Here is a 13872-nt window from a genome sequence, read left to right on the forward strand (position 1 = left end):
GTATTCCAGCTGCCGGGGAACTGTCCCGTGGGAACGTTGCATGGCTGTGTAACGACAGGGATTGTAGGCTGGTGCACACAGAGGGGGATAGGGCCACATCCCAGCTCCATGCCCAGCTTGGGCATCTCTCCTAACCACATCGGCGCTGTGTATAAAACACAAGCCCCAGCTGACTTATTTTAATTTTTTAACATTGAGCTTAGCCCTCTCTTCTTGGCCTTTTGGGGAAAGAGTATCCAGACTCACTCAGGGAATCAACACCGTTCCCTTTTCTCCAGACGCCACCCAGGTCTGGAGCCTGAGGCCGTCTCTGGCGGGCATCGGTGGGGAGAGTTCTCTGGGCTTGACTTCGAAGATGTAAATTGCTCCTGCGTCTCTGGTTAGTGATGTGCCTGAATCACAGCACCTCAACTCCCTGAGTCATTTTTCTCTCTCTGAAAAATGGCGAGGCTCTCACTCTCGGAACAACGTAGCCTGTTTTGGGGGAAACTCCCTGTTGTTCCTGGTGCTGCTCAGTGTTGTGGTGATTTGTTAACGCGGAAACTCAGAGGACACAGCCCTGGCGGGAAGACCCCTCCTCGCCCCTGCTCAGGTGGCCCCTCTGCCCTGTCCTCAGACGTGTATGATCTCAGATCCATGGCTCTCAGATGTCCCCTGGGAGGCTGCCTTGTCAAGTCTGGGGATCGATGTGCTGGATAATTATGAACTTACCCACCGTCTCTGTGGATTAGTCTCCTTTACATAAATGTGAGCTCAAAAGTTGGCTCTTTAACCTTCTGCCTCTGAAAAGACAGTGTGGTTCTTGTCCCGGTGCGATGTGACAGCCACTTGCCTCAGAGCTGGCACAGTGCTTCACTTCTTCTTTACTTCTCCCCCAAAAGTGGGTCTTGTTGCCCATTTCACAAATAGAGAGACCTAGGCTCTGAAGGGTAATATGGCTGCCCAAGGCCACTCTCATGGGTTGAATAGTGTCTCTTAAAATTCATGTCTCCCCACAATCCCAGAAAAGGACCCTACTGAAAATAGGGTCTTTGCAGATATAATTAGTTAAAATGAGGTCATACTAGAATAGGGTGGACTCTAAACCCCATGACTGGTGTTTTTGTAAGAAGAGAAGAGGACACAGAGACACAGGGAAGAGGCCACGTGAAGACAGAGGCAGGGATCCAGTGTTGCAACCACAAGCCAGGGAACACCTGGAGCCCCCAGAAGAGTCAGGAAGGACCCCCCCTAAAAGGCCCACAGAGAACAGATCCCGCCAACACCCTGATTTGACACTTCTATTGTTCAGAACTATGGGGGAACAAACTTCTGTTTTAAGCCATCCAGTCTGTGGCAATTTATGACAACAGTCCAGGAAACCAGCAGAGTCCCCTCCCCAGTGGGTGGTGGAACTAGACCTGGAGCCCAACTCTCTCCCACTCCTTACCAGCTGGGTTTCATACTGAGCAGCCACAGGGCCTGCGAGATAGGCCTTGACCTCAAGTCTGTCGATTGACCCTGAGCAGGCTCCACCCTGCCCTTCCACTGCCTGCGCCCTGCGCCTGACCCTGAGGGCTTCACAGCTCTGTTGTCCCTCCCCAGTGAAACGTCCCCATGGGCATGGGGACACAGAGAGAAGAAAAGACAAGAGCCCATTCAGGAGTCGGAGTGACTCACTGATGGCTCCGATGACAGCAGCGGTGGGTCTCGGGCCACTCTGACTCATGTGGCGAGGCTGCCCTGCCCCTACTGCTAAATGAAGGAATTTCCCCGCCACCCACTCACTCTCTTGCCCCAAGCTTCTCACCTCCACAGTGGTGGGTGAAATATGGGCGGGGGCTGCCACATCTGGGCTCCAGGAAGTGTTCACAGCACCCTCGACACTTTCCAGAGAACAGATCCTGTCTGTTGCTGTGTGTCGCCTGTGGGAGGGGAAGCAGGTAGCTGATATTAACTGAAAGACTCCTAGAGATGGTGAGTTCAGAGACTGGTTTCCGCGGCAGCCCCAGCAGGCCACCTTCGCCATCCTCATGCCGCTGCGGTCCAAACGGAAGCCGAGCCAGGCTAAGGTGGCCCTGCCAAAAGGGGCAGGGTGGGCCTAAAGCCAGGTCTACCTGATACCAAACTCTGAACTATTCCCGTTGGCCACTGCCTCCCCAGAACATGGAGCATTTTGTGGCCCAGCTGAAATCAGACCCTGGCTGGCCTGAGAGCTCCCAAGTGAGGACCGAGGGGCAAGACCCCTAGAAAGACCGGGGCCAGCCGAAACAAGCCGAATGTCAGAGAGACTGTCATGTTCAACAGAGTTGTGTTGCCTCTGGCATTTTCTTCCTGAGACTCTGCAGCTGAACAAGAGGCCATTGGCCTGGAGAGTGTGCCCACTGGGCCAGGCCACTGAGTAACGTGCACTCCCCAGGGAATGCAATGCCGGCTTCGTACATGTTCATCAACTGTTTGGGCAACCAGCTTACAAACTAATAGGTCCCCAACATCCCTTCCCCCAAATTCGCATCTCTACACCCACCTCTTTTATACATCCTTGTAGAATCTGCAGGTACCCAACCATCTCCTTTATAAGGTGAAGGTTGCGAGCTGGCGTAGTCTGGGTGGGGTCCTTGCCTGGCCAAGGGAGCCCTGGTGCAGAGGCTGGGCGGCCTCGTGTACAGGCTTGTGCTGATGAGCCTGCGCGCGCATAAAACACAAGCCCTAGGTGACTTATTTTAATTTTTAGGTTTGTGCTTAGCCCTCTCTTCACTGGGAGCACAGTGCTGACGGCGGGCATCCCTGTGTTTACCCGGTTTTACAGACTGCACCGTGAAGCCCTGCACCAAGCAGCTGCATCTCACACTGGCCCACAAGTTCTACCCCCACCACCAGAGGACGCTGGAGCAGCTGGCCAAAGCCGTGAACCCAGGTCACAGCTGCCAATGGACCGCAGCCCTGTACTCACGGGACATGCGCTTTGTACACTACCAGGTGAGCGGCCTGGGCCGGGCGGGCGGACCGCATCCTCCTGCAGAAACTAATGCATGAATGGGCTTCCCAACCAAGCACTTACCCCAGCTGCCCTCCTGGAGGGATTTTAGTGGAAGGAAGAACTTCTTTCTCTAAAATTATTTCCTTTTTTTTTGTGCAATTTGCAACTAGCATTCTTATACACACACATACACACACGCATATATATATAGAAATATATATAGAAATATATACATATATATATATGTGTGTGTGTGGAGTGGGTGAGGCAAAATAGGTTTAGAGTTGTGAGTACATGAAACATGGTTTATTCTGTATTTATTAATTATTGTATTATTTTCCATATGAACAACTACAAACCTCCTTTTTTCCCATCTTGTAGAAGTTGCAGGCACACAAATTTGGGGGAAAAATGGAAGCATTTCTGGAAACAAAAAAAGAACTATTGTAAAGATTTATTAGTATGTTGTGTTGCTTATTACTGTATTTTGCCTCATATAATGTACACATTTTTGCCCGAATTTTTGAGGGATGTTCATTATACATGGTCAATACTAATTCCATATCTATATAAACATTTTTAATTCTTTTACTTATGTGTTAAAAATGTAACTCTAGAAAGCAATAACTAGTATGCAAAGTAATACCCTAGAATACGATAATCAGTTTTGTGTCTAAATATAAATAAATAAAAATTGAATTAAAAAGTTAAAACAAAAGATTTTTTTCCGAAAGTTCAGGCCAAAAACATGGATAGGCATTATATACAGCAAAATACGGTAATTTGCTTAGACAGTGATTTGGGTGAAGCCTCATTCCAAGACTTTCTCCCACTAAAATGATTCGTTCAAATAGAAACCATGCATTGCTGCTTACAGACCCACAGAATCAGTATGAATGAATCCACTGTGTTCTGTGTTGTAAAAGAAGCTATAAAAAACTTCACTGCAAAGAAGGTAGATGTGAAAGTTTGGTTATGCTTTGAGATATTTCATATAAGAAATAAGTACAAAGATAGATAGGTGGATAGATGGGTGGGTAGATAGATAGATAGATAGAAGATGAATGATAGAAAACTAGAGAGATGATAGACATTATAGAAGGATGGTAGAAAGATAGATGTATAGATATATGATAGATACATGTATGCATACATGCAGAGATGAATGATAGATGATAGACATGATAGAGAGATGATTGATGATAGATGATAGATTGATGATAAATACAGACATATTGTACATACAAACCTAGACAGATGATAGATACCAATATTCATTTCTAAATCTAGCCAGAGACTTCTGTGCTGCATTTTGTTATATTCCACGCTATCTCTCATGAGACAAAGGCTCAGGTAGCGCCTTGGAGACATGCAGCCCATGAGGGAGGCTGAACGCCAGAGACAGACATGAGTCCACTACCTTTGTCCCTCCCAGCCCAAGTCCCTGCTTGAGACAAGAGAACATTTTCCTCTTTTCCAGACCCTGAGGGCCATATTTCAGTACAAACCCCAGAACGTGGACGAGCTGCCACTAAATCCTGGTGACTACATCTTTGTGGACCCCACCGAGCAGGAGGAAGCCAGCGAGGGCTGGGTCATTGGGCTCTCACAGCGGACCGGCTGCCGGGGCTTCCTGCCGGAGAACTACACGGAGCGAGCCAGAGAGTGTGACACCTGGGTGAAGCACAGGTGAGCGTCGCCTCGAGAGGCAGCCCACAGGCCCCTGCGTTACTGTCTGAGAGTGTCCACCTGAAAACAGTGGCCACGGTGTTTGCATGCTTCTAGACCATTCCATCGTTGGTATAAATTGCAACATTATCCCTGCAGGGGTGCAGTAAGGATCTTGGTTGACTCATGGTTTTCTGCTGCTAACATTCAGAAAACATAAATTATTATATATGGCTTCTGAGGTCTTAACCTCAAAAGACTACAAAATACTACTTCCTTATTAAGGACATAAGTTACAATCAGAAGTCCTGTGCTTGGTTTTTCTTATCTCTTTACCCAGCCGCAAGGGCGTCCAACCTTTTAGCATCTCTGGGCCACACTGGAAGAAGAAGAGCTGTCTTGGGCCACACGCTAAAAACATTGCAACACATAATCACAAAAAAATCTCATACTGTTTCAAGTAAAGTTACAAATTTTGTATTGGGCCGCATTCATAGCCATCCCGAGCCACATGCAGCCCGCAGGCCGCAGGTTGGACACCCCTGTTCTAGAGTCCCCTGGCACATTATTACTTTCCTATTGTTATATAACAGATGTCCTTAACCTAACAGCTAAAACCATATACATTTATTATCCCGCAGTTTCCACGGGTCAGGAGTCTGGGCGTGGCTTAGCCCGGGGGCTCCCAAGGCTGTGGTCAGTTTGGGCTGGGGCTGGAGGCTTCCCTGAGGCTGGGGGGTCCCCCACAAGTACACATGATTGTTGACAGCGTTCATTTTCTTGAAGCTATAGGACACCCAGTGGTTTCATGTTCAGCTGGAATTTCTTAATTGTAGCATCTTTAGCATCACCTGAACAGTCTGAGGATTTTCAAAATCACCAAATACTGGCTCCTCTTATTTAACAATTCTTCCCTCAATTTCTCAGACTCCTCACACCTCTAACACTTGGCGTGGAAATGCGCTTAGCTGCATAACCAACTTCCTCACTTACGAGTTCTGCTTTCCACGCATAATTTCACTAAACTTTTTCCCACTGCATAATAAGGACCCATCTTCCTTCAATCTCCTATGACCTATGCCTCACTCCTTCTGAGTCTTCACCAGCAACGCCTTTAACATCCATATTTCTATTTACAGTCTGGCCAAGGTCATGTAGACTTTATCATGCTTCTCAAAATTCTTCCAGCCTCTACCACTGCTCTGTCTCAGGTATTATAGCAACACCCTACTCCTGATACCAAATTTAGTATCGATAAAGGTTTAATCAGAGAATATTTATATTATAGATATATATACACACATACATATTTATAATACAAATACATATAAGTATATTTTATATTATTCTATACATATATAAGTATTATTTATAATATAACTAATCTATATTTTGTTATATTATCTTGTTTTATCTGTATTATATGCATACACTGCAAGCCATGTATCTACATACACATGCATGGATTTATTACAGGGGATTGCCTTGAGCAGCTTTTGGGGCTAGCTAAGCAAAAGCAGGAAAGAAGGAAGGGAAGGAGCCCAGGGCAGCCTGGAAACCATGGCCGAGTGAAGGCCCCTGGTCTAGGCGGGACAGCTGGGAAAGACCACCCACCCGTCTGGTAGACAAGGCCGCTGCTTGAATCTCTGAGCTCAGGGAAGCCCAGGCCTTTTTAAAAGACTTTTGAACTGAATAAGTCAGGCCCAGCCAGGACACTCTCCCTTTTGATTAACTTCAGGTCAACTTGATTAAGGACTTTAATCACATCTGCAAAATCTCTTGCCAACAGCACCTAGATGGCTTTTGATTGGATAACTGGAGAAAAAAAAAGTGTGTGTACGCTTTCAGCCCTGACCTAAATGCCTATAGAAGAGATACCTAAATTTACAAATAAGCCAGTGAAATAAATTGTGGTATAGCCGCACAATAGAATACTTGAAATTTTTTAAAACAGTCATGAGGAAGTATTTTAGGTACTAATATGAAAAAGCCCTAGGTACATTGCAGGACAGTTGATATAGTACTGTTTGTGGGGAAAGGATGAAGCTAAACATACTTATTGGTGCATCTATAGATTCGTGATGTGTATTTATATACAAGTCTACGCATACAAGTTCCCTGGAAAGGAGACTCTTTAGAAGCTTCTAACAGTGGCTACCAAGTGGGGGTTGGGGATTGAAGCTGGAAGAATGAACAGGAATTGGACAAAGACTCTTCAGTACCATTCCATAATTTTTAAATTTTGAACCATATAAATGTATTACTTATTCAAAATAGAAATTAATCTATGTTAAATGTAAAGAAAAGAATACAAGGAAATTGGGTCAAAAGGAAACAAGTGAGACAACCCAGAGCTGGGGTTTGTACACTAGGTGCATGCTGGGAGATCCCTGCTCCAAGCTTTCCCACAGCCGAGGTGAGCAGGGCTATGGCTGCTACCATCACAGCCACGCCATGAGCGGGTAGACCAGTTGTTCAGGGGAAGCACAATTTTGCAGATGTAGACAGGGTCATGGGTCCCCTGGGCCACCACAAAATCACAGGATGTTGGTGCCACCTGGGACTGCAGAAATAATCAACTACCTCCCTCCCCCTGGAGGTTCTGAGCACTCTCGGACTCAGGGGGAGGAGGGGCTGGATGTTGCCACTCATTTAAGGAAGCACTTGTTTCCTTTTAGTACCAGCTCCATCCTCATCTGATCCAATACACGGTTTAAGGAAAGCAGCAGAGAGATGCTGGTTCCACCTTAACTGAGTCTCGGAGTTCCAGAGGCGTGGGGCATCCCTACTGCTCCCGTCCTCCAGCTGGTCCCCCACTCCCTGCTCCAGGACAGGAGCCTCACCGTCACCAAGCAACTGGCAAACCTGGGTGTTTCTAAAACTAGGCAGTCAAGACTCAGTAGAAAATAAGTTTGTGGCTGTAACATCTTTTGCTGCACAATTAATCTGTCGGTCCCCTGTCACCAAAATAATCATTCCAGCCTTTAAGCCTGATATTTCTGGGACTATTCTTCTTAGAGGTATGTCTCCCTCAGGAATTAATAAGTGTGAACAAAAGCTGCAACAAAAGGAGAGAAAAGTAAGTGCTAGGCGAGGCTGGGGAGTGTCTGTGTGGCCTTGCTTTGGAAGCACCCCCATCCTCCCTGGAGGAGCAGTGAGACAAACTGTGACATGATTGTTGGCCAGAATGGCAGGTGTCAGAACCAGCCTGCTGTCAGACTCGGGGGCCCTGGCTCAGAGTTGCAGAACTGCCAAAAACGTGCTTTCTTAAACACCGAATGCTTTTTAACTTAGGCAGTGGTCCGTGAGTGTCTCGACATCACCAATCTGTTGAGTAGCGGAACATGTAGAAATGAATACCCCTGCAGGACTCACCCTCTGCGTGTGCGACCCAGGCCGCAAGAACTGCTGGCCTGACAGCACCTGCGAGCAGAGTACAGGCCTACGGGGAGGATGCCCCCGGCCTCAGGGGACACGCTCATAGGTGTGAGTTTGCAGCTACAGTGCCATGGTTGCCCATCGCCAGTACAACAGCCTCAGCTCATATGTCCGTGGTTCCGGGAGCCGGGATTCCCTCAACGGCAATCCACATGGCAAAATTCGTGGGTCCCTGTGAAGGGAAAGGGCAGAGGTGATCGGGGTGACCATCCTGGAGGAGTGTTTTCCTGAATCACAGCACTTTTCAACTCTCCACGTGGGAGAATGTATGCAGGATAAGCGTAGGACCAAGAGCAGGGGGGCTTGAGTGGCAGGACTTAGAGAACACCTTGTCACCCTCTCACCAAGATGCGGGGTCCAACAACAAAGCCCTACAAGCCTGTAACTTCGCAAAACCACAGGGCGAGCTGGAGACAAGTAGCTCCAATGCAATAATGGTGGTGTGCTGGGCTGAGCTGTGTCCTCCTAAAATTCACACAGCAAAGCCCTGACTCCCAGCCCCTCGGGGTGGGACTGTATTTGGAGATGGGATCTTTACAGAGGAGATTTGGTTAAAAACGAGACTGTTGGGAGGGCCCTAATCCCGTAAGACTGGCGTCCTTAGGAGAAGAAGAGATCAGGACACAGGTGCACACAGAGGGACCACCACGTGAGGACACGAGGAGAAGACAGCCACTCATAAGGAAGGAACCAGCCCTGCCAGCCCTGTGAGCTGGAATTTTCAGCCTCCAGGCTGTGACAGAATACATTTCTGTTGTTAAGCTGCCAGCCCAGTGTATGACATCTTGTTACGGTGGCTTTAGCAACTAACACGGCAACGTCATCCATAGGACCCCACAGACTGCAGCTGAGCCCCTTTCAGAAACCAGAGTGGATGCAACTACATCGAGGGTGTAAGTTAACCATGAAGGGTTCCTTTTAAGTTAAAGAGAAAAACAGAAATATGAAAATGCAAGGTCCTTTCCTTTCTCCTCTCGTGGCCCACATCCCATCATCATTTTGATGGCATTGCACTTGAAAGACTGGCAAGAGAAAAAAAAGTCGATTCTGTCTCTAACTGTAAACTGCACAGGTGTTATTTATAGATAAGGAGGCTTTGCGCTCTGCACGGTGAGCCGCAAGCAGCGTGCTGGTGTCCCCGCCTCGCCTCAGGAAGGCAAAGCCGACCAACATTTCCCAGGTCGATGGGGGAGTCTATGAATAGCACCCTCGCTACCAAGAGTGTGTTCCTTTGAAGAGGGAAATGTCAATGGTTCGAATATAACATCAGTGTTCTGAGTCTCTTTATGATCAACTAAAGCTCACATTTTTTAAAAAAAAATGTTTGTTTTTAGAGAGGGGGAAGGGAAAGAGAAGGAGAGGGAAACATCAGTGTGTGGTTGCCTCTTGTGCACCCCCTACTGGGGACCTGGCCCGTGACCCTGACTGGGACTCAAACCTATGACCCTTTGGTTCGCAGGCTGGCACTCAACCCACTGAGCCACATCAGCCAAGGCTGAATAGCACATTTCATGCAAGCACAGTGAGTCTCTGACCTAATTACCACTGATAGGAGTTTACAGCTCAAGACAGGACAGGCACCAACATGGAAAGAGAAGGTACAGGCTGCAGACAATTTAAGAAATGCATTAACTAAAGCAAACCACCGCGAGGGCAATGAATGGTCCAGGGCGTATGCAGTGGTGGTGAAAGCCGCGACCGGAGGCTGTGGGTGGTTGAGATGGAGGACAGATGGCCCCTGCGATGCTCCCAGCTCTGTTCTCCCTGAGGGTCTCTGGATGGAGGGTGGGGAGCTATTGGTTTAATGAGAATTGACGGGCCCTGATGCCTCTGTAAGAGAAATGCAAAATCTACAAATGGGCTAATAAGTAGAAACACACCACATTCATGAGTCAAAAGAAGAAGAAGGAGGAGGAGGAGGAGAAGGAGAAGAAGAAGAAGGAGAAGGAGAAGGAGGAGAAGGAGGAGAAGGAGAAGAAGAAGAAGGAGAAGAAGGAGAAGGAGAAGGAGAATCACGAACATGTTCATGTCTCCTGGAGTCATTTCCAGGTTTAAAGAAATTTCAGGAAAAAAATCCCTGTGGCATTGTTTTCTAGAACTTCAGTGAATGACTGAAGAGTTATCTGGAAGAGTAAACAGGGGAGAAGAGCTGAAAAAACTTCAAAAAATAAAAACAATCAGAGTAGAATGTTACCCTGCCAGATGTTAAAAATGACAAATCTATGACATGGCTTTGGCTTGAGGGAAAGAGAAGAGAGAGAACTGGTGTAACAGAAAAGCCAACAGACAGGAGACCTGGCCTGGGGCAAGTTCACGTCTAACAACTGCATCAGGAATAGGGAAAGAAACGGTATAGAATAAATGGTACTTTACGTGACCTCCCATCAACGCCAAGAATTATACACAAAAAGAAAATTATTTAAAACTAGAAGGCAGTTCAAAGGAATGCATTTCTGATTTCTGGACTCTGGGGAGAGGTTTGAAAGCATAGAAGCAATGGAGGGGATCTTAAAGGGACATTTAGTTCTGCCTTTAATAGTGATCATTAAATGCTTGAAGTTTAATGTTTCTCTGTGTTAAAATTCACAAAGAATACTATGATCCAAAGAGCCAGGTGAGAACAATGCTTTTAAGAAAATAGTAGCAAAGGCGCTGGTCCCCTACCGGTCACCCACATGATCAGATTACCTGCCTCCCTCTCTTGCTCCATAAATCACACCATCTGTGGCCAGGCAGACCTGTATACTCAGCCCTCGGGCCCTCCTGCCCGCCAGTTGGCCTGTGTCTAACTTTTCCATTTAACCAGAAGGCCATCTACTGTATTCTTCATTCCTACTCACCATGACAGCTGAACAGTCAGAAGAGTGTCCACCAGCTGTCGCCACCACGCCACCCGCCTGCAGCCTCTGCTCCAGCTGCCCTCCTCCGTCAGACTGTCCTGCCCAGTGCGCTGTCCCAGCCCAGGGCCCCGGCCCATGGTGCCTGTCTCTGTCCCTCCCGGGCAGCCCCTCTCTCCAAGGGCATCATGCCAGTGTCACCTGCTGTTCCCAAGACCTTCCCAATCATTCCCACCAGCAAACAAACATGCTGTTACCTTAAAAACAAAATCGAGCACAACCCTTTTTCCCATGTCCATCTCTAGTGTCTTCCCCATTTCTCTGCTCTGCTTGTAGATTATTTTAAAATTGAGTTTATAAAGATGACCTTTCCTTTTACAAGATGAACTTCTCCCCGGGGGACATGATCGTTTGCCTGCTCTTCCCCTTCCCAGTTCCTTCCAGACACTTGCATGTAGGGCACCCTGCCGTCATCAACCCCCGCGTATCCTCAGTGTGTGTGTTCTTTTCTCTCAGTCATCCCAGAGCCCCTGAACCCCACCCACCCCTGCACCTTTCTTGACTCGCACGATGGGTAGCAGTTTCCTCACGGCCTGCAACACCTGGGCACTGTTTGTACCCGCCCTCCCACACCATCCGTCCCTTTCCTATGTGTGTCCATAGCTCATTCCTCCCGGCATCCCAACCACGCCTACCTTTACACTTTCGGCCACTATCGAAGGTGATGCTAAGAGACTGTTGCATTAGTCTGCTCAGGATGCTGGAACAAAGTACCACAGGCTAGGCGGACAAATGGTAGAAACCTGCTTTCACAGTCTGGAGGCTGGAAGTCCAGGATCAAGGTGTCTACAGGGTTGGTTCCTCCTGAGGCCTCTCCCTTCGGTGTGCAGATGGCTGTCTTTTCCCCGGCCCTCACACGGTCGTCCCTCTATGTTTGCCTACGTCCCAGTCTCCTCTTCTTACAAGGACACTGGTCATATCGGATTAAGACCCACTCTAACGACCTCATTTTACCTTAGTTACCTCTTTAAAGTCCCCCTATCTCCAAATACAGTCACAGCCTGAGTTCCCAAAGGTTTAGGACTTCAACATATGGACTTGGGGTGACACAGTTCAGCCCTTCACAGGTGGCACTATGGTGACCAACAGCCACCATTTACTTGGGATTTTTTATGTGCTGAGCACTGAGCTCTTTGAACTCATCATTTGGCTGGTCCTCACCATGACCTTCTGCCTTATCATGTACATTCTTGAGCACACGCATGACCCAGTGCTTCCCACGGCCATCATGACTCAGGCTCTTGTTTCTTCACCCACAGGACATACACCTTCAGTCTAGCCATGGACCTGAACTCCAGAAAGGATGGGGAAGCCAGCAGCAGACAAAATGGGGAGCTCCATCCTCCACCAAGGCCCCGGGGTGCCGGCAGCATGCAGGCTTTACAGGTGATGGGCTCCCTTTTTTGTAAAGTGAGGGCAGCAACATCACCCTTTATGTTAACTCTGCTTAGACACAGCCTCACAGGTGCGGCTTTTATAGACACACACCCCCTTGCTGCCCCGGAGCAGAGCGCAGACCCGGGCGGGCTGGCAGGAAGCCCTTCCCTCCGGTGCCAAGGCACCAGGTTGCCCCATCCACCTGGGCACAGGGTGAACCCCCGATGGCTGTGAGCCAGCCTACACCCCACAGGTACCTGCCAAGTGTGCGAGAACAGGGAGCACGTGGCTGTAACTTGGTCACGGGGCCAGGACACAGGGCAGGGAAGAGATGGGGACACAGCCCTGCCAGGAATCCAGAGCTCTCGCCCTGATTCTCTCATTACCAAGCTGGGTAACTGTGATGGAGTCCCCCCACCCTTGGGCCCTAAAAGATGGAGCTTATGAGCTTTCAAGGCAGGCTGGGAGAGACAAGGAGGCTCATGCTCGGTTAACAGGGGGCAACGGCAGCCTCAACAACAGGATCCTGTGGACCCTAAATCTAATCACAATTGTCCTTGTGGGAGGAAAACAAAGGGAATTTGATGCACAGAAGACGAGAAGACGAAGACACACAGGCAAGAGGCCATGTGCGTGTGAGGCAGAGATTGGAGCCATGCAGCCCAAGCCAAGGGTTGCTGGGGCCACCAGGCACTGGAGGACACAGGAAGAGCCCTCCCCTATAACCTGTGAGGCAGCGCCTTGATTTTGAGCTTCCATTATCCAGAGCTGGGAGTGGTTAAATTTACTTTGTTTTAAGCCACCCAGGTGGTGGCCCTTGGTTACGGCAGCCACAGGACACACATACTGCACTTTACGACTGAGGAGTCACGGCAGCCCTGTTGCCCTGTGGACCCTGGGGTTCAGCCCATTCCATTCCCCGTGGGCTTTTCACCGTGTCCTAATATTCTTGGTGCCAAGCTCTGCTTTTCAAAGTTGAAATGCTGCAGGCTCTTCCACGGAAAAAAATGCCCCAAATCCAGAACCTCAGCCCAACACATTCATGGTACTTCGAGGATGTCAGTAAGCAGACGGCAGCTGGGAGCACATGTGTGCCTTGCTACCTACTTGTAGATCAAGTAGGGACGAGAGGACAGAATGAGATATTTTCATATTCTTTCTTGAAGGGGAAGGTGCCCTGGTGTCAGCATAGGTGATCCCCAAACCACCATGCTTCAAAACTGTAAGACAACAAGACAGCCTTCCCCCTGATGCCCTGCCCTGGGAGGGAGCTGTTTGCATCCAGAACTGAATGGCTACACACTCCATCCAGTAAGAGACGGTCATGCTATTTGCTTTGCCTTGTCTCTGTGCCCAGTGTGATGGTGTTAAGAGGTGGGGGCCTTTGGGAGGGGCTCCGGTCCTGAGGGTGGAGCCCTCATGAACGGGATTAGTGCCTTTATGAAAGAGACCCCATCGCTCCCTTGCCCCTTCCACCATGTGAGGGCACTGCAAGAAGCCTGCCACTAAGAAAAGGAGCCTCGCCCTGATCTA

At 48.6% G+C, this 13872-nt stretch overlaps 1 protein-coding gene across 1 annotated transcript in view; it reads left to right on the forward strand.

The window, feature by feature from the left end:
* The window catches only part of UBASH3A (ubiquitin associated and SH3 domain containing A), a 35838-nt gene that overhangs the window by 7747 nt on the left and 14219 nt on the right, over nucleotides 1-13872 (forward strand). The window contains exons 5-7 of the mRNA XM_054576234.1: nucleotides 2789-2958; nucleotides 4440-4648; nucleotides 12222-12348. Of these exons, the coding sequence (XP_054432209.1) occupies nucleotides 2789-2958; nucleotides 4440-4648; nucleotides 12222-12348 (506 nt within the window). The remainder of the gene's footprint in view (nucleotides 1-2788; nucleotides 2959-4439; nucleotides 4649-12221; nucleotides 12349-13872) is intronic.

Source organism: Pteronotus mesoamericanus, unplaced genomic scaffold, assembly GCF_021234165.1.
Source record: "Pteronotus mesoamericanus isolate MK-2021 breed Mesoamerican mustached bat unplaced genomic scaffold, CSHL_Meso_final contig_116, whole genome shotgun sequence".
Lineage (NCBI taxonomy): Eukaryota > Metazoa > Chordata > Mammalia > Chiroptera > Mormoopidae > Pteronotus > Pteronotus mesoamericanus.